This window comes from Myxocyprinus asiaticus, chromosome 44 (genome assembly GCF_019703515.2).
Source record: "Myxocyprinus asiaticus isolate MX2 ecotype Aquarium Trade chromosome 44, UBuf_Myxa_2, whole genome shotgun sequence".
Lineage (NCBI taxonomy): Eukaryota > Metazoa > Chordata > Actinopteri > Cypriniformes > Catostomidae > Myxocyprinus > Myxocyprinus asiaticus.
Window position 1 is genome coordinate 26,290,948 of NC_059387.1, and position 21,976 is coordinate 26,312,923.

Here is a 21,976-nt window from a genome sequence, read left to right on the forward strand (position 1 = left end):
TCCAAAGTTTTCAGAACGTTCCCTGAGGTTGCAAGACATGAAGGATAAGCCAATTCAACACATTTTGTAACCTTTTTTTCTTTCCTGCAGTCTGTAAACATTTTTTTTGCCCATGGTAAAATAAGAAAATCAACACATGGGTGGACCACATTCAGCTCAAATGATGGGAACTTTGAAAGTAATTTCAATGTTAATATTGTAAAGCGTGGAAGCGTAGCTTGAGTTTAAAGTCTCTCAGAACTTTCATTTGTTCTGTGGCTACAGCTGCTTGTGTAATTCACCACACTAAACAGGGTTTGGATCGATTTAACTTAGAGTTATTCTTGTCATCTTATCGATGTGGCAGCCATTGACATGGTTGGACTGGATTCTGCTCAGAGTAAAAGTGATTTTGGAAGCGCCCACCATAGGGAGTCTATCATTTTAACCAGCTCATCTAAATGCAAATGAGCATCAGGCATGACCCCCATCTCCCAGAAAAAAAGGCAAAATGTTTATTGAGAGGAAGAGGTTTTTACTTAGAACTTATACTAGAAATAGCTCAACAATGGTGAAAGGTTCATTTAAAAATGTGCATGTTAACTCGTACTGACACATGCTCAATCAAATTATTGTGGCAATTCGCATGTTGTTCTGCATGTCTCATGGTTTTAAATGTTAATATTCATCGTGACTCAAGTCAAGAGCATAAGCAAAACCAGGAGAGAGTGACAGTCCCTGACAGTTAACGAGACATTCTTGGTTAAGCGTGTGCACTCTGGCTAGGGGTGGGCGATATGACCAAAGTCTTATATCACGATATGAGTAATTGTATATCACGATAACGATATATATTACCATATAGTTAAAGTTTTCTGTAAAATCAATAAAAATGGATTTATATATTAAATAACCTTATTGTAATGCGTATTTTTGGATCTCCAGTCAGTGAATTAAATACGTTATAAATGAAAACTGCTTCCTCGTTATTTGGAACAAGACAAACAATGTCACAGTAAGTAAATAAATAATAAAAAATCAAAAAATCAACTTGTTTTCAAAAATCAACCTGACTAAAATGCTAAATTTCACAGTATGCCACATTTCAGTTTGAAAGGTTGTTGACCATTATTATTATTATTATTATTATTATTATTATTATTGTTATTATTATAAACTTTCCTCAAGAAACTTAAGATCTTATCAAAGCAATGTGACAAATAAAACATAAGTAAAAAAAATAATAATAATAAAAAAAAAAAAGAAAATCCAACAAAAATAAACACAAAGAAAATAAATATCAAATAAATATCACATCTTGCAAAATAAATATATGACGAATTATTGCAGAGTTCACCTTTTGGCTTTCATATTATTCTTTTGCATGCTTCATTTTGAGGTGGTAAAACAGATTGCTTGTATTACGAGTGATTATATCGTCATGCAACACAGTTTGCAGATTACATTTTTCTGCTCTGTACCGGCCAGAGGTTGCACTAGAAAAATTATTTGCCCGTCACTTTGACGGACTGAGATGTAGAATTTCTGTCATGGTATATTTTTATCTGTCATACTTGTTTTCATTTTATAAGTACTACATTCAGGGTGGTAGCATCCATTATAATGGCATGTACATGACAGTGGATAGGCTTAATGATATTTTTGACTCCCCAAGCACAAGTCTGGTGAAACCAAGGAATTCTTGGCTGAAAGTAGCTACCTGTCAATCAACCACTGCACTAAAACAAGATTTTTTCAACTTTACCGGTGCGTGCGGCTTTTAAATAAAATAACCGTCCGATCGGAAAATGCACAGGTTCACAGAACTTCTTAAATGTGCCTGATAACCTATAACAATAAAGTAACAGATGAGAAGCACACGCATCTCTGAAGCTCTAATGCAGGTAGCCTACTCTACACTAAAACAGATAATTCTGCTCTAAACATAGGCTAATGTTTGCACGTAGATAAAATGCAATTAATTGGCTGAAACGATGTGCCGCTTTTTCACGCTTTCATTTTGTTACTATACTTTTTTTGTGCTTTATTAATAAGTGACACACTGATCATGCAGTAACACACAAACGTAATGACTGATGTAGGCAGTCAATTATTCAGTCCTCTCCTTGAAATCCGAACACAATTGGTCAAAATGCAAGGTGCATATTACCAGGTCTTAATGGTGATGACAACTGTTAATAAGCATCTTAATACCAGGCAATGAACAGGGCACACAGTCATACGCAGCGGGAGTGTGTGTGAGAGAGACAGTGAAGTCAAAACTGATGCACTAGGTGAAAATGTTTTCTTATTTTTAATCTGTCAAAATGACAGACAGCATTTGAGAATTTCTGTCAGTCTTTCAAAAAAATTGGTACATGATGGAGAATTTTCTGTTAACGCAACCCCTGGTGCTGGCTTTTGTGAACCCACACCACAGATGTTGCACCTGTTTTAATAACAAGCTCCTCTACATTTTCTTGACATGTTAGGGAGTCATCCCATTCTGTGGAGATTTCTTTGTCCATTTGGGGTTTTCCTGGGTCAATAATGATTTGAGTAGCACAAGTGATCCCTCTCTGAGTTCTCATGTCTCTGGAGCGCAAATATCGGACAGCCTGCTGTATTCACACACTTCGGAGCTCCAGAGTCAGCACACGCCAGTGTCACGTGAAACATTCACGTGTCAGATGACAAGAATATTTTTGAAGCGCCAAACGTGCGATGAAGGTCATTAAATTTGCTTGGGCGGCCGCAGAAAATTCAAGTCTCTCAGTCTCATGTGAAGCCCTGCCCACAGATAGAGAAGCCCATGCTGTGCACTTGGATATTTACATATTGGGATATACACGATATAGCAAAATCTCTATTGATTGATACTTTATATCGTCACCACTTCATATCACCCAGCCCTAGATCTGGCTCAGATTTGTCACACCTCTTTTTGCTTTGTGAGTGTGTTGAGGTCGGTAGGGGTCTTGCATTCTCATCAGCATCTGGCAACCGTAAAATACGCAGAGTGGCTAGTTCGGATCATGTCATGTCTATTTGATGAGAGAAGGTTCTCATGCAAGGCCGAGCATATCGAGATGGCAGTCCTTCCTTCCCACGCTGTCACAGACAGATGCTAAAAAAACATGTGGCAATGTTACAGCACTTATATGAAGACTGATAGAAATCTGAACTATGATTCAGCTTCCATTCTATATTACGAGTTACAGTCTGATTCTGAGCTTAGTATTATGGTCTAATCCTTAGGTTAGGATCACAGTGTAATCTGTAGTTGATTATTATAGTCTGAGTCTGAGTTTAGTATGGATGAAGTTACTGTTTACACCCGGCGGCAGCACTTTCAGGTTCAGTCGGCACCCCAGAAAAGAACTACTTTCAATGGCTGCTTCGTTCAAATAGAGCGGAAAGTGCTCCAAAAGTGCCGTTTGTAAAGTTAAAACACCTCGTTTCTGAAAGCTTATCAGAGATTTGGGGTTCTTTAGATTTTCACCATGATCTACATTTTACTTAAAGTTTGATCACATTATTTCATGGATCACTGTCATTTTCACCATCACCAAATTCCTATGCAAATGGCTGGTTTTAATTTCCAAAGCGCAACCGCTGTGACAAAAATGAGGCCAAATGTAATCTATCGAATTTATACCACTATGAAAGATCTTACGGGATGAATTGGACCCCGATTTGCCACTCGCTGCAGCATGCACTGGTCGTTTGTGAGTGTGTATGTGAATAAAAATTATTTACTAGTTCTAAAATCGGTCTTTGCATTTTTTTATGAATTAACTCATTCAATCAAAATCAGCTGTCTGTATATTGAATAGGCACCGATACCACTCTGTCTCTTCCGATCCGATTCCGATACCTGGAATCTCAATATCGGCCGATACCGATCCCGATCCGATACCAGTGTTGTTTTTTTGCATAATCAGTTTAGAATATCTTTACATTATTGTGTGGAACTAATTGGGTGCGCTCTTTAATATGTAAAGAAACACAAACCTCTAACTGCACATAATTTCAGTATAAATGTATAGCTTATTAAGAAACACTTTATTGTTAACTAGTATATTGGATAATGTAGCAGCAAAATTAACAGTAAAGTTCAGCTTGTATCTGGACTTTAAAGGATTCAGATCTCTTTTTTGTTCAGTTTAGTTTTAAGACATCAGCTCACTTTTCATTCACACAGTTATTTTTTGGAACCCATTCAACTTAAATATTATTATAATTTGTAAATAAATTATAATAATAATAATAAATTATAATAGTAATGTATCTCAATCGTGCACCTTTTGTCAGGGATCCACCAGTCTCTCTCTCTCTTTCTTCCTCACTGCCGTCAGCGCTCACTCTCTCCTGAGTTCTGATTACACGCACCTGCATATCATTAGTGGTTAATCAAAGAGATTAGAATCCTTAAAAGTAGGGATGCACCGATCTCTAAGTCCTGTATGTGTCTGTTTGTAGGAAAGTTCACAGTAGTTTAATTCGCTTATTCAAATTCTGGTAAAAATGCACCTCCGGTCCCGTTCTAAATGCATGTAAGTGAACCGAACTATTGAGCATCTACATTTAAGATGTTGTTCGTGAGTAGCGCTCAAATATTGTGCACCGCTGTGAAAGCTAAAAATAGCCACGGGTGTGTGTGTAAACAGAGCAGCACCATTCAATAACACGCTGGAGCTGCGCGTGCATTTTATATATTTACTTATTAAACACAGCCTTTTGTGATTCACAGAGCTATCACACGTCTTCAAGTGGCTTTGAATAAAATGCATGAGTCATATGAACTACTTTAATTGTGTTTTAATGGTTCTTTTATGTCATTTTTTGAGCTTGACAGTAACGAACATGACTAACACAGTATCGGATTTGGATCGGCTCCTCGGACCGATACCCGCTCCGTTTAAAAACGTCAGTATCGGAGTCCATACTGATCCAGGTATCAGATCGGTGCATCCCTACTTTTAAGGATTCTAATCTCTTTTTTTTGTTCACTTAAGTTGTAAGATATCAGTCCACCTTTCATTCACAGTTATTTTTTAGAATCCAATCAACTTAAATATTGTTGTAATTTGTAAACAAAAGAATAATAATGATAATAATAATAAATTATTTTTATTATTGACTTTTAGAATTTTCGAATACAAGAGTAATATATTTCAGTCATGCACCTTTTACTTTAAAACTTTCTGGCTTTTATTTTGACGGTTGGGACAATCCAGGAAGCTTGACAGTAACGAACATGACTAACAAACAGTATCGTATTTGGATCGGGCTCGTCGGACCGATACCCGATCCGTCTAAAAACGTCAGATTGGTGCATCCCTGAAATTGAATATGTTATTTGTTATTATGTACTGTATGTGGACCACCACATTTCTCAGGCTTAGAATTGTATTAAACGTGTGAGGATGTTTATTTATCAACCTGGTACATGTACGACTACCATACAGGCCTATTGAAACAATATATAATAACATTATAATAACTTTTATTAACATACATTATATAATATTATATAATGCTTAAAAGAAAACTGCAGTGCTGCCTGTGTCCACTATTAAAAGCTTCTGCTCTGAAGAACCGGGAAGCGCGGCTGCCTATTTTGTGACATCATGGTAATTTAATCTATTCCAACCTAGTACTGGATTGAATATTCCAGCCTGAGTTGATTATTATAGTCTGATTCTGTGCTAAGTACTTCACTCTGACCCTGAGCTGAGTGTTAAGCTCTGATACTGAGCTGAATAGTACAGTATGTAGAGTTGGAGCTTTAGGCTGTGGAATTATGCTGTACAAAGTAGACCCAGATTTAAAAGAGCTTTACACACAGACAGACCACTTCATTGACCCTCAGACGGCTAGAGGCTTCAGCCAAAGTACTTCTTTCTAACATATTGTAAGAGTAATATGCAAATCTCTAGCCTTTTATAGAGCCTCAATATTAAGCTGCATTTGGAGCCTTTTGATGTGTTTGAAAAGCAGTGGATTTTCGGGTGGTTTTAATTGAATTGGACCTACTTACTCCCACTGATTCTTTACTCTGTTTTAACTTTCTCATATGGTACATTTAAGAGCACATCTGAAAGAGTATGTCACGAGGGACGTGCTAAAGTCTATAGGTCTTTTTTCCTGACACATCTGTGTTTAGAGCCGAGCCCCACAGGGCTATGGGCTGATTGTTATTTCATCTGCCAGCATTCCAAAGCCCAGCAAATCACTCAACACAACATCAGACTAATCAAGCACTGTTTTAGTCAAGAGGACAAAAGGGTTTCCTATCTCTGTCCGAACAGCTCTCATTCTCAATGATTAGCACTTCTCTTCAGGTCATCACTTTGATAATACCTGCTTCATAAGTGTATGAATGGAAACTTTAAAGTGAGTCAAGCATCACTTTTACTATTGCTCATACTTAACGAGTATTAAACTTTGACATGCAACTCATCCCACACCTTTTGTGAAACAGACATTAAATTGTGTGGCTTGTTGAGGAATAATGTGATCAGATCATTTTTGCGTGGCAGAAGGAGGGTGGACATAGACAACCTCTTCGGTTCTGCATGAAGATTACCCAAATTTGCTGCGAGACATTTAGCTTGTTTAGTTTCCTCCGTTAACGTTAAAGGAATATTCCGTGTTCAGTACAAGTTAAGCTCAATCAACAGCATTTTCAACAAAATGTATTCTTTAAAAAAAGCAAAAATCTGGGTCACAGTGAGGCACTTACAATGGAAGTGAATGGAGGCCAAATTTTGAACGTTAAATTACTCATTTTTTAAAAGTATTGCCACAAGTCAAACAATATGCATGTAAACATGATATTGGTGTGAAAAAATCACTAACCTTTTCTGTGTAAAGTTATAGCCAATTTTACAACTTTGTTGCCATGACGATGGAATGTCAACAAACCATAAAATGACTAGAAATTACAATTTATACTTTACAGCTCAAATAATACATGAGTTTTAACAGAAGAATTAATGTAAGTGCTATAATATAATTATAAGCTTCACATTTCTGCCTTTAAACCCTCCAAGAATTGGCCACATCCACTTTCATTGTAAGTGCCAACTGTAACCTGTAACCTATTATTTATTTTTTTAAAGAAAAGGAGGGATGAGTAAAAATTTATTTTTGTGGTAATCAACAATATGCCACAAATGCTGTCCTTTGAGCTTAACTTGTATTGAACCCAGAATATTCCTTTAAATGCTACAAAGACTTGCGTTCTGGAAAACAAGCCTTGCTTGAGCCTTCTCAAAGGCCTCTCTGGATTTAAACAATCTGTGAGACTAATGAAGAATCATCCCTATGCTGTTTGCTGACTCTCTCTTTCTCTTACAGTCACCATAGTTACCTGATCTCCCATGACTACAAGTGTTTCACTGCTTCATGAAGTGATTGGTTCATCGTTGTGAAAATTATACCTGGATAAACACTGTTATATGAGTCAATTCCCCACTATATGATAAAACTAGATTTTTATTCCTGAAGAAAATGTGCCATTTTTAACCTTTTTGGGTGGTTTCTAGGGCGTTGGTATGCAGTTGCTAAGGTGTCTGCTAGTGGGTTGCATTGTGGTTGCTAGGGTTTTCTAAATGGTTACAAGTGCATTGGTAGGGAAGGTGGTTGCTGTTGGCCCAAGTCAAGTTTCTATGATATAGCCTATACTTCTAAAAAGCGTAAAATCTGCCTAAGCTGGTTTGCTGGTCTTAGGCTGATAAGTTGACTGGTTTTAGAGGACTTTTCAGCATTGCCAAGTTGGGAGGCTGGTTTAAGATGGTCCCCCCAACTGAGTCTTTAAAAATGGCTTGGATCTATCCTTCAATGTAAATCTATGAAAATTTTTTCACCCCTTTTATTGTCTGCCAGGTAAAAAAACAAAACAAAAAAAAAACTCATTGTGGGACGAGTTACATGATGAAGTAAATAAATATTATATCTTGCAAGCAGTGCTAAAAACTGGTTTTCAGCAGTCTCTTGCACTTTTCTGCCTCTTATTTTGATGTGCTGGTAATTATTATTTCCTGTGGCTGATTATGTGGGGAAAAACAGTCCTGATGTATGTATCTGATCTGATAAAGTCTATCACAGTTGAAAGCGTCCAGATCGGCCTTTCCTGTCAATGTGCTCCGCTTCCTGTTATCTTGTCTGATTTTTCTTTTTTCTTTTTTTTTTTTTTATATCGACACCTATCACTCGTTTGTACAATGCTAGAGGCCTTATCGCCAGTGCTCTACAAAGGGGTCAGAGTAAGAGTAATTCCCCTGGGGAAAGACATATTTCAATTTAAGGATGGTTTATTCATCATGCTGCTGCTGAGGCAAGGCCAGAGTACTAATGTACCTTCTCTGCCACAGAGCAGTGAGGCTTTTACATGCCCTGAATACCTGCCACATGGCCTTGGAAGAATATCAAATATTCGACTGGCTGAAGCATAGACTATAAACTAGACTGGATGATATTTTGTATATCCATGATATTTTTGCAGTGATTTTGTTATGATATAACATTTCAAAACATTTTGAGCATCACAATGATTTTGATGCGTCTTTTATTTGCCGATTAAAGGGACTGTTCACTCAAAAATGAAAATTGTGTCATTATTTACTTACTCTCACGGTCCATAAACCTGTGGGACCATATCTTGAAATTAGAAGAATGAGAAGCTCCTTGTTTTCTTTTCATGGAAGAAAGAAAATAATACGGGTTTTGGACAAGATGAGGGTGAGTAAATGATGGCAGATTTTTATTTTTTTAAGTTTCCTTAAGTATTTCATAAGATTATTTATGACTGAGGATGAAAGTTTTTATTTTATTTTATTTTTTTATGTAATTTTATTTATTTTTTATCCCTTTTTCTCCCAATTTGGAATGCCTAATTTCCACTACTTAGTAGGTCCTCGTGGTGGTGCGGTTACTCACCTCAATCTGGGTGGCAGAGGACAAGTCTCAGTTGCCTCCACTTCTGAGACCGTCAGTCCGCTCATCTTATCACGTGGCTCGTTGTACATGACACTGCGGAGACTCCGTACGTGGAGGCTCATGCTACTCTCCACGATCCACGCACAACTTACCACGTGCCCCACTGAGAGCGAGAACCACTAATCGCAACCACGAGGAGGTTACCCCATGTGACTCTACCCTCCCTAGCAACCGGGCCAATTTGGTTGCTTAGGAGACCTAGCTGGAGTCACTCAGCACACCCTGGATTCGAATTCGCGACTCCAGGGGTGGTAGTCAGCGTCAATACTCGCTGAGCTACCCAAGCCCCAATGAAAGCTTTTTTTTAATAGCATCTTTTTTATTTAAAATTCAGTAGCAAAAATGGTCTTAATGTTGGTAAGTTTGATTCATTTTTGTGAATCGGTTCAAACTGTCCATTTCAAAGAATCAATTTAAAACTCTCATTCAGCGATTCGTTTGCCTTCCCGTCAATACAAAAAAAAAAAAAAAAGTTTTTTAATTCCCAGTAAAAAACTGTGGAAAAGCTATTTAATGCTATAAACATGCAATTTTAACTAGAATTTTACTGTATTTCCTTTTTTATTTATTTATTTATTTTATTAAGCATTGTGAATTGACATGGCAACAATGTCAAAAAACAAAACTTTTTATGCCACTTCTGATTTTTTTTTTTTTTTAAAGATAGCTCTACGATATACCCACATGTAAATTTTCTGTTGGTCATTTTATTTCAAATATTTGTGTCAGTTAAGTTAAACTCTCATTGAATGGGTTGTTCATTACCAGCACACTAAAGAGACCATGCCTCAGCAGTTTTCGGATATATCCCTCCCCATGAGGATATACAGGGAAAGAAAAACATGTTGACTGTTTTGTTTCCACATCAGACAACGGTTTTAACGGTCAGAAATAGCAGTTAGCCCTTCAGGCGCAGCCATTTGTTTAGTAAGCTGATCCGTGTTCAGCTGTTCGGGGGTAAAACACATAGGTCATTGTTACTTTTTTTACATGAACTCTGGACTGTGTGTGGGGGAAGGATGCAGTTGGTGTGTAAATATGAGGCATGATGTCATTTACGACAAGTTTGTGGGTGATGAGCTGATAGGATGAGGTTTTGTCTGCAGAACTAGAGCTTTTGCTTTGAGTTTGCAGGGGTTTGAAATCTTTGCTAAATTACAGTGGCCCCAGAAAGTATTTGAATGCTTAAAGCTGAAGTGTGTTAAAATACCTTTTCCTATTCCAGCTTTATATGAAAAGATTATCCCTTAACCAGTTAATCAGTGAAATTTTAGGGGTTGTATGAAGTCAGTTCCCCTCAACTTCACATTTGTGCCCTAGCGGAGTGTAGTTCATTACATTTACGATGGACATTGTCTGCCAGTTTGACAACCAGAAAGTGTCCAAATACTTTTTTATTTTTTAATAGTATATCTATAGTTTTTTTTATGGTTTTAAAACCTAACAATCTTCTTGTGGAAAGTTTTGCTTGAAAAGTGTGTTATCTTTTTTTCAAATAAATGTCACTTGGTTTGGCATTTTGTTATCTAATGCAATGATATTCATACATTTTTAAGTGTGGTTTAAGTGTCTAAACACTTTCAGGGGCCTTTTTATTTGTATTTTCTTACACAAACACACACACACACACACACACACAAAGACAGGTGGATTATCATTGCACATCTGACAACTCGGCCCTTTGCCTGATTAGATCCCTGTGGAATACTCCCTCACACTAAACAGGAAAGCAATGACATCACAATATCCTGTCTTTTTGGAACACAGCCTTGTGACATCACATTCTCACTCACTTTGGTAGAGCCCTCTAAAGATGGTTTACATTATATAAATTGATGCAAAATCTTTTCCACAGTTGAAGACCCCATAAAGTCACTTGACAAGCGCTGTTTTCTTTCCTGTTTTGACATACTGCCTAATTCCTATTGAAAAATAAAGTTAGGCTGGGACATATTGAAGCACTTCCCTTTTTTATTCTGTAAACCCTAATGTTGTCTTAATTAAACATTACTTGAATTTCAAGTTTTTGCCTCATAACTCAAATATCTAAGTTCCTTGAACTTATTTATCTTAAATATTTGTAGACTTAAGATTTTAAGTTTTAATAAGTGAAAATTGAGGCTATAGGAAATACCCATAATCCATTGCCCTTGAATTATTATTTAATTATGTTTCCTTTAAATAGTTGTTATTAAGAATTCATAGAGGGTTTTAGCTCTTTTGTAGTATTATTTTATGTTGTTTTGTTGCAGATATAGTTGTTTTGTTTGATGTTACAATTAGGGCTATCTATGTCCCCTTTGGTCAAGTTGGACTCTGTTGAATCTATTTCAGTTCACCTTTTGCATTTGCAATTGAAGTTCAGGTATATGTGCATTTGAGTGGAGAATTAAGTTTATTTAATGGTTGACGTTGAATCAGTTATAATATTTTATTTAAAAAAAAAAAAAAAAATTTATCCTCTTTTCTCCCAATTTGGAATGCCCAATTCCCACTACTAAGTAGGTCCTCATGGTGGCGAGGTTACTCACCTCAATCCTGGTGGTGGAGGACAAGTTCCAGTTGCCTCTGCTTCTAAGACAGTCAATCCGTGCATCTTATCACGTGGAAACTCACAGCACGGGAGGCTCATGCTGCTCTCCGCGAACCATGCACAACTTACCACGCGCCCCATTGAGAGCAAGAACCCCTAATTGTGACCACAAGGAGGTTACCCCATATGACTCTACCCTCCCTAGCAACCAGGCCAATTTGGTTGCTTAGGAGACCTGGCTGGAACTACCTGGTGGTAGTCAGCGTCAATACTCGCTGAGCTACCCAGGCCTGGTTATAATATTCTTAATAATTTGAGCTATGTTATTGAATGATCTTTGAATCTATTCAACTAAAATTATTAAGGTGAAACAACAATATTTAAATAGCAAATCTGAGTTAAGTCTACTTGTATCTAGTTACTAAGTGCATTCTATTTGAACACCAAGTTAAGTAAACTTAATTACACAAGTTTTGGAGATGCAGTTACTTAATCAATTGAGTAAAATCAACTTATAAGGGTTTTTGATGGTGTTACTTCATAGCCATGAACCATAATTTGTTACTTGGTAGTTGCTTGAAGGTGGCATTGGGGTGGGGGTGGGGGGATGACATTTTCCTTCTAGAGAGCATTTTATTGGACACAAATTTGTGTAGGTCAAGGAGAGTCTTCAATATTTTTGGTCCGTTTTCAGAAGAGAAAGACAGTTTAATTTGGAATAAGCTTTTAAAGGATAAAAAGGTAAAATTTTTGGCCTATTTACAATTAGTCACTTAATTTTTCTTGATCGATCAGATTGCTGTCCGATTGGGAATGCTCATTCCATTTACACTAGTCCACATAAATGTGTCTAGATCTTTTCATGTAAAAGCACTTGAAGTGACCGATTGTAAATAGCCCATCTGGCAACTTTTTGGAGTACACTTTCATCTAGATGGCTTCAAAGCTTAAAGACATAATAGTACAAGGAACTGAAATTGAATTCAAAGACACAAAACTCCAATTTTAATTTCATTGGGTCATAAAAATCTTTTAAAGGTAGAATTGCTAATGCTCTCCCAGGGCCTACAAAGGCCCACAAAGGTCTTGTATATATTCTCAGAGCCTGTAATCCTCTTAGATAAATGGAGAATCTTTACTTGTGAGGTTGCAATTTCCATTGAGGCAGTTTCTTTCCACCGAAGCCCGTTATTAAGATGTTTGTTTTGAGGAAAGGCAGAAGGATGGCTTTCTCTATTCTGTGAGCCAGGGGCTCTACCACCTGCAACATGTAATTATGCAGCATGCTCAAGAAAAACGAAGAATCACATTGTTGTTAGTGGAAAAAGATTAAAGGGATAGTTCACACAACAATGAAAATTCTGTCTTCATTTAATCACCCTCATGTCCTTCCGAACCCTTTTACGACTTTATTTCTTTAATGGAACACAAAAGAAGATGTTAGGCAGAATATTAGCCTAAGTCACAATTCATTTTCATTGTATGGGAAAAAAGATGTAGTGAAAGTAGATTTCTGGGTGAACTATGAGCAAAGAAAATGACATGCTCTTGGTTTTACAAAGACCTAAAGATAGCTACCATGCCATGTAACACTGTCACCATAGCCAGTGTTTTCCAAATGAGAAGCAATTCATATTTTTTATTTTATTTCAGCATAGTCCGATCCAGATGTAAGCTCATCCAGAAACACGTGGGCTAATCAGATCTCTCTCCCACCTTCAGCCAGGCCTGCAGCACAGGTCTGTTTTGCATTCATCTCAGAGTCTATATTCTGAAGGAATTTGAGAGTTGAAGGGTGGATCCACAATCAGATTCCACCCCAACCTATAGATTAAAGAGCAGGTCCTGGATCACTACAGGTTTCAGAAAGAGTCCAAGAGTATTGATATCTAATTGGCAGTTGTTTTCCTTCTAATCAGAGTAAAAGTTAGGGGCTGTTCGCACAGAACACGTTTTTATATGTAAACGTGCTAGATGGACATTTTTGACCGTCATACTGTTTTTTTCAGTGTCAGTAGACCTGCATTTATAAGACGCCATGTCAAATTAAAAGAACATCATCATTTAAAATAACATCTTGAAACACCTGCATTCTGTTCCTTTCATTGTCCATCTGGGTTTTTTAATGACAGAATACGTTCTGTCTGAACGACCATTTAGGGTTGCACCAATTCTGATATTGGTATGATATTGTGCTCATGTACTGGTACCCATACTCCGGAAAGTACTTTGATACCCAAACGGAATACCATGGGGCATACTAAACTACTAAAGTCATCTGATCTGATTCTGGTGTTATTCTTACATTATTTATTGCTTTATTTAAAGATTACTTAACAACAGACAAGAATGTATTTGGATTTATGATGATTTAGTGCTCAGTTATAGTGTCCTGTACTGTAAATGTTGTTGTTAACAGTGGAGTTAACATTTGATAAAAATAATGTAACACACTGTCCTCAAGTCATCATAGTTTCACTGAACTGTACTTGCAGTTTGCACCATAATGTTATATTTAAATAGAAAATATTATGATATTAATATTTTATTTTATATAAATTGTTATTGTTATTAGCAAGTACCAAAAGCAAATATTAGTTCTTGTACTTGGAATTAACAAGATGGGATCTGTTCATCCATGGTCAAAGCTTCTGTAAAGACTGATCATATATTTAGTTGGTCTGATTCCGTACCTCTGTTCGCACATGTGCTTACTGAAGCACGTTTATGTAATCTTTTATTTACATTTTACACAATAAAAGACACACTATAACATTGCACACAATCAATAAAATAACCCGAACATAAGACGTTGTCTATGCTGAAATTATTTAGATATGCGCTGACTTTTATTTTTTGTCTTTTACTGAGTGTGGTTTTGAAACTAAATATTCAGGATACCAGCATCTACAAGCCTGTCAGATTCTCTGTTATAATAATGAACCATGCGGCTACCAGTGATTTTCATTGACGCCTGTGCAGATGTTTTGACTGCTGTGCTTTTTAAATCAATTAGATAAACATTATTTAGACTCCCTCGCTGTGATCATCTGTTTCCCCTTTCGATCTACAATGTGATATTCCTATGTTGATCTTGGCCACTCCATGTCTTTTTTTAATGACATAAGATTATTGTTTTCTTCTTAGATGTGTCCATTGAGCACTCTGATCGAATTTAAATCTGTCTGTAGAAACATGGAAGTATACCACTCTTTCTGCAGATAATATTGCTGTTGTAGAACCACCAAAAGTTCCTCTAACTCGTCAGATATTTGGAGCTTCGGTTGTCCTTTGAATGTATGTTGCTGGTACATATTGTACTATAGTGCACTGGGTACAAATTTCTAAAGGCCTCATGCATATTACATCTATTTAGTGCAATTAGAGACTATTGTGTCCTAATTAGCCTTTAAGTTTAAGAATACTTTAAACGTAATAGAGTTATGAGTTACGCTATGAGAGAAACCCTTTTGGATGTACAGTACTAACGTTTTTAGAAAACAGATCAGATGATAAGATATTAGTCATTTGTCTGTCATGTCCAGTGTTGGGTAAGTTACTCTAAAAAAGTAATTAATTACTAACTACTAATTACATCTTCTACAGTGTAATTAGATTACTGTACTAATTACTCTGTCTGAATATTAATTGCATTACTTATTACTAATTACTTTCTAAAAACCCTTGTCAGACTCGACCAGATGAAAAATACAAGGATAGACATGAAATTGTTCTTTTAATTCTTTCAGATAAATTATATAAAATCAAATAAATTATTCATGAACTGGCCAAAGAATTTAAGGGGGCAGCGTTAAATTAGAGAACATCCTTTTTTTTCTCCCCAATTTGGAATGCCCAATTCCCAATGCACTCTAAGTCCTCGTGGAGGCGTAGTGACACCTCAGTCCGGGTGGCGGAGGACGAATCTCAGTTGCCTCCGCGTCTGAGACCGTCAATCCGCGCATCTTATCACGTGGCTTGTAGAGGGCATTACCGCGGAGACGTAGCACATGTGGAGGCTTCACGCCATTCTCTTCGGCATCCATGCACAACTCACCACGTGCGCCACCAAGAGCGAGAACCACACATTATAGCGACCACGAGGAGGTTACCCCATGTGACTCTACCCTCTCTAGCAACCGGGTCAATTTGGTTGCTTAAGAGACCTGGCTGGAGTCACTCGGCACGCCCTGGATTCGAACTCGCGACTCCAGGGGTGGTAGGAAAACATCCATTTTAACATTAGATGTTAAATTTCAATTTTAAATTCACTATTGTTTTATATAGAATTGTTCTATAGTTTCTGCAGTATTTAACACAATTACATCAGAAGTAACTGTAATTAAATTCCTGAAAAATTAAGAGTAATCCCTTTACGTTTTTTTTTTTCAATAAAAATTAAATTTAATTACAGTAACTAATTACTTTGTAATGCATTACACCCAACACTGGTCATGTCATGCTTGCAGTACCGCTTCAAAGGGCAACATATTACAATTGGTTCTTAATGCAGTACTCATCACATGTTTGAGTGGTGCTTGCCTGTGCAATGCGGTTGCTAGGGGTGTTCTGAATGGTTGTGACTGCTTTGCTAAGTGGTTCTAGGGATAACTTGTTGGTTACATGGTGTTTAGCTGGCCCAAATAAAAAAGCCCCTTCCCAAGTCTATCATATTCTGGGTCATTGATATAGCTCGAGTTCATTCTTCAGTGCAAGTTTTTGGAATCTTTTTCACCCATTCGTACACCAGGCGAATATCAAAATTCTGAGTGCTTAGAAAAGTAAAAGCATAACTCTCCTCAAGAAGCCACATGATATTAATATCATGGATTCATGTCTGTAGCACCAGTGATGTGGGGCAAGTTATGTACCAAAGTTTAATACTTAGACTTGGGGATTTGAACAAATGTCTAACCCTAAGTTTGCGCAGTAATAATAGTGATGCTTGCCTTAGCAAACAACACTAATGAGTAAAATATTATTTTCCATACAAATGCTGAATTTGTTTGTACATCTGGTCCATTTTTCTGAGTACGCCACAAGTGTGACAGCTGCTTTTTGTTTTGAACGACATGCTTCCTTTGGCAGCCGCCTAACACACGAGAAATGTAGCCAACGTCACACCCCCAGCAGATTGAACAGCAGTGTGTTGTACACCTGGAAGATAACTGTACAGTAGCCGCCCGTTATTCCTACAGCCCTCCTTTTTACTCACCTCATGAGGCAATGCGCTGTACTTTTGCTTTTTTTTGTGTGTGTGTGTTTTTTAAATTTTTTTTTATGGTTACAGACTTAGGCAGAGGTGTCAAAATTTATGAGGGACCTGTCCCTCAGGGGAGGACAAGGAGGGAAAGAGACAGCAGAAGTGTGTGTGTGTGAGGGAGAGACAGCGAGACAGAGAAAGTAAGCAAGATAAGGATGGGCAGTGCCATGAATCTCTTGAGCTTAAACTGCCACATAAGGCTGTTAGATTAACAGCAAGTGGGTGTTAGGAAATAGTCTCTGTTTAAAAAAAAAAAAAAAAAAAAACGTACCCTTTTTTTTCTTCTTTGTATTCTTTTTTTCTTTCATCCCAAAGCTCTTCATCCTCCTCCTCATCAACACTGAAGCCGTTAGCTTCCCAGCCATTTTTATTGGACCGTTAAAGAGGTCATCAGAGAATAACAGCCTTCACTGTTAACCACTTCCTGTCCTTCCAGGGATGAAACACTATATGTTCACTATCAAAATGATCAACATACAAATGAACGGAATTGAGATGGTACCAGAGAGGAGTGAGATGAGCTTAGCTCTGTTCCAAAACCTAGAAAGCTGCCTATCTTGACAACATTTTAAGACACCATCTTCTAAAGGCTGTTTCAAAAGCTTGGCAGCAACATCATGCTGCCTTCTAAGGGGCCGTTCACACTAGGGGTGGATATTGAATTTAATCGAGAGTTTGTGAATCGTAAAATCTGTACCAATACCCAACTTTAGTTCAAACTGAATGCATTTATTGCGTTCAAAAACAGCTAGTCTCAGTGCAGCGGAATGGAATAGTTTGCAGGGGACTCGAGGCGTGTTTTTAAAATCTGTTTTTAACTTGACTCAGAATCATGTCTTCAAATGAACTGAGTCAAATTTCTTGTGCGTTTCAGGTTAGGACTTCTTTTTGTGGTGCGTTGGGTTGTTTGCTATGAAAAGCGTTCTAAACTAGGGATGTGCGGAATCACTAATTTCACTGACGTTTAAACAAATATTTTGGAGTTGACTAGTTGACTAGTCTAAAAATAAACCAACCTTCAGAAAAAAATTGTGTTTATACGACCCATTTAAAATACTTAATCTATTCCAAATCCGACGCTAAATTCCACTGAAAAGGGGCATTTATCTGCGACGTGCTCGCCTTGCGTTATGATCATTGTACATTAAATATAGAACATGACATGCATTCAGCTTTAGCAAATACAGGTTTATTTATTGAAAACAATTGAATGAAATGTGCAGGGCCAGTAGTGCAACCCTAATAGCCTGTTCTAAACGGAATTCACCAAGTAAAAGTTACTTAACATATTAAAACAGTCAGGACATTGTTGAAAATAATTAACAGGTAGGCCTAAGCCAAATCTACGAGAGAAAAAAATGTGCTGAAAAGTTGCGTGTAGTCGATGTGCAGTCGTGCATTAGCCATTGATCTATATGACAGCTGTTCTTTAAAGAACATCAACCAATAACCATTACGATGTAAAAAAAACCCAAATAGCATTAGGATAGAAAAAATAGGCCTGTGATGTAGCCTACAATAAACCTAATGTATTCTAAACATGACGTGCACACAGAATAAATTATAGTTTAACCCGTTAAGCAGTCGGCACCTCGTTGAAAATTGCCTTCTTAATCAGCAGATAAAAAAATGGCATTCCTTGCCTAAAACAGTCATTTTCTAGGCTACTTACTTAAAAGCACATTTTTTAATGAGCAAAATTAACACGATGACATGGTCCGGTGAAAGACGGGACTTGACTCACCTGAGGCGACTACAGTGGGGGCCAAAAATAATGGCACCCATGGTAAATATGAGCAAAGAAGGCTGTGAAAAAAAGAATCTGCATCGTTTATCCTTTTGATCTTTCATTTAAAAAAATCACAAAAATCTAACCTTTAATTGAAGTAGAACAATTGAAAGAGGGGAAATATCTCATTATTAAATAAATATTTTTCTCCAAAACACGTTGGCCACAATTATTGGCACCCCTAGAAATTCTTATGAGTAAAATATATCTGAAGTATATTCCCCTTCATATTTAACATTTTTTAGGGTGACAAGGAACATGAAATTGTTCAGCCATGACTTCCTGTTTCACAGGGGTATAAATATGAGGTAACACACAGGCCAAATTCCCTTAATCATCAATCACAGTGGGTTAGACTAAAGAATATAGTTCTGATGTGTGGCAAAGGTGAGCTTCACAAAATGGGAAGTGGCTATAAGAAAATAGCCAAAGCATTGAAAATGCCCATTTCCACCATCAGGGCAATAATTAACAAATTCCAATCAACTGAAGATCTTAAGAATAGGCCTGGAAAAGAACATGTGTCTATATTGTCTCCATGCACAGTGAGGAGGATGGTTCAAGTGTCCAAAGAATCTCCAAGGATCACAGCTGGAGAATTGCAGAAATTAGTTGGGTCTTGGGGTCAGAAAGTCTAAAAATAAATCACCTACATCACCACAAGTTGTTTGGGAGGGTTTCAAGAAAAAAGCCTCTGCTCTCATCCAACAACAAACTTAAGCGTCTTCAGTTTGCCAGACACTACTGGAACTTCAAATGCAACTGAGTTCTATGGTCAGATGAAACAAAAAAAGAGCTTTTTGGCAGCAAACACCAGAGATGGGTTTGGCACACACAGAGATGAAGAAGTACCCAGTGCCCACGGTTAAATGTGGTGATGGATCTTTAATGTTGTGGGGCTGTTTTTATGCCAGAGGTCCTTAGCATCTTGTTCAGATACATGGCATCACGGACTCTATCAAATACCAACAGATAAAAACAAAACCTGGCTGCCTCTGCCAGAAAGCTTACAATGGGCCCTGATTGGATCTTCCAGCAGGACAATTATCCAAAACAAACATCAAAATCAACACAAAAATGGTTCACTGACCACAAATCAAGGTTCTGCCATGGCCATCCCAGTCCCCTGACCTGAACCACATAGAAAATTTGTGGGGTGAACTGAAGAGGAGAGTCCACCAACATGGACCTCTGAATTTGAAGGATCTGTAGAGATTCTGTATGGAGGAATGGTCTCAGATCCCTTGCCAGGTGTTCTCCAACATCATTAGGCATTATAAGAGAAGACTCTAAGCTGTTATCTTGACAAAGAGAGGTTGCAAAAAGTATTGAATAAAAGGGTGCCAATAATTATGGCCAATGCGTTTTGGAGAAAAATATCTATTTAATATCTATTTAATATCTATTTAATAATGAGATATTTACCCCGTTTCAGTTGTTTTACTTCAATTAAAGGTTAGATTTTTTAGATTTTTTTTTTTTAATGAAAGATCAAACGGATAAACGATGCAGATTTTTTTCACAGCCTTCTTTGCTCATATTTACCATGGGTGCCAATATTTTTGGCCACAACTGTATACTGCGCTTGAAAAAGCCCGCTCAGCAGAAAAATAACTTACTAGCACGCACAGATTTAAAGAAGACTCAAATGTGAAAAAATCCGACTTTCAATGCAACCTTTTGGAAATCCGCTTCCCGCACCACCACCGAAGTGATTTCATAGCTACTTTGCTGAGTTTGCTTGTCTCGCGAGAGGACATTTTCCTGCACTTGTCACGAGTGAGAGAGGGAAGAAGCACGTGCAGCCTGAGGTGAAATGAAACTTTGGATCTGCTCCAGTTATCCTCTTTATATATATATATATATATATATATATATATAATATTTGTATTATTAATTTTATTTAAAATGTGTAACATTAATATGACATTAATTTAAGCGCAGCCTCTGTAAAAATATAATGCCAAACGTAAATGTGTAAAAATGTTGAACAGTTTAATTGGGAAAATATTAACTGTTAACTAGTAGTTCCAGTGTCGACTAGCAGCATCAGAACTGTTTAGTCGACTAGTCTTGCACATCCCTATTCTAAACCGGTCACTTATTGAGTGTCCGTTTCTGTTAGGTCGCTGCCTTCGAAGACAGCTACATATGTAGGGAGTAGACAGCAAGTCAACTCACAGGGTTTTATAACAGAATTATTGATTCATCACTGAATCTTTCTCATTTAGTTTTTCTGTCACTTGTCGAGTCTCTGCCCTTCTTGCGTTATGCACCAGATCTTTTCTTAATTTCTGCGCAAATGTGATGGCCCAGTCGCCTAATGCTTTGTGACAAGAGTCGCTAAACCTTGTTACATTAATCATTTCAGTGTTGAACTCCCTCACCCACTTCATCCCATTCAAAAAATGGTTTCCTCAAGATTTACCCAAAAACACCTCACCAATCCACATTATGAATTTTATTTTCTATCTTGAAATGTTTCCCAAACTAAAAACAGAAATTCAGAAAAACATTAAACCAGTTTTGATGCTTGTTTAGTATAATAAGCTGCTCTATCAAGGAGGCCATTGTGATTTTTTTATTTAATTTATTTTTTAACATTTATTAAGGCTGTTTGTACATTTTGTGATGCTCCCTTTCTCTTGCAGGTGACATCACTCAGAAAGGATACGAGAAGAAAAGGTCAAAATTGCTTGGGGCATATCTACCACAGCCTCCAGGTAAGAGCCTTGACTCTCACCTTCTACTTAGGGAACACAGGAGTACGTTTGAACCCATAGACCTGCGTTTGAACAGGTTTAAACTGCTGCGGTAGGAGACTGAAGCAGCTCATGTTTTTTTTTTCTACAGCAGATGGGTTTGCCTCCCCTTCTCTAATATAAACAGATCCTAAAAACCTGCAATGGGAATCTGTTTCCTGTGGTCTAATATTCTAGGTCTTCAGATCCAAGCAGATGGATTTCCCATTTGCTCTCTGTTCCACATCTGAAAGTCTGTTGCTTAAACAGCAGTGCTTTTTAAATGGTATCTTAGGCTGCATTTGCACTGCAAGGCCTAATGCACTGATCCCATTTTGACATTTATCTTATTTTTTTTGTCCCGTCTGTTTACATTCAATAAATACATCCAAGTATGTTTACATTTAAAAATGGTTCACCCTAAAATGAAAGTTCTGTCATTACTTACTGATTAGTTCCATATACAAAGTAACAAAATACAGTATGGGTTTGGAGCACACTGAAAAAATGTATTCAGTAGTGAATAAAAAATGTCAGAATTTTCATTATTTTTTTTTATTTAACTATCCCTTTAAAGTCTGAACATAGTCAAATTGCTCTAGTTTGTCTTTTTCCTCCTTATAAAATCTTATTTGTAAAGCGAGGCCATCTGTAACCCAGCCCAG

General features: G+C 37.2%; 1 protein-coding gene across 6 annotated transcripts in view; it reads left to right on the forward strand.

Annotated features, from left to right (window-relative positions):
- Window positions 1-21,976, forward strand: part of LOC127434092 (disco-interacting protein 2 homolog C) — a 160,016-nt gene that overhangs the window by 62,423 nt on the left and 75,617 nt on the right. For all 6 annotated transcript variants that reach the window (XM_051686555.1, XM_051686556.1, XM_051686557.1 and 3 more), the window contains one exon: window positions 21,222-21,293. In XM_051686555.1, the coding sequence (XP_051542515.1) occupies window positions 21,222-21,293 (72 nt within the window). The remainder of the gene's footprint in view (window positions 1-21,221; window positions 21,294-21,976) is intronic.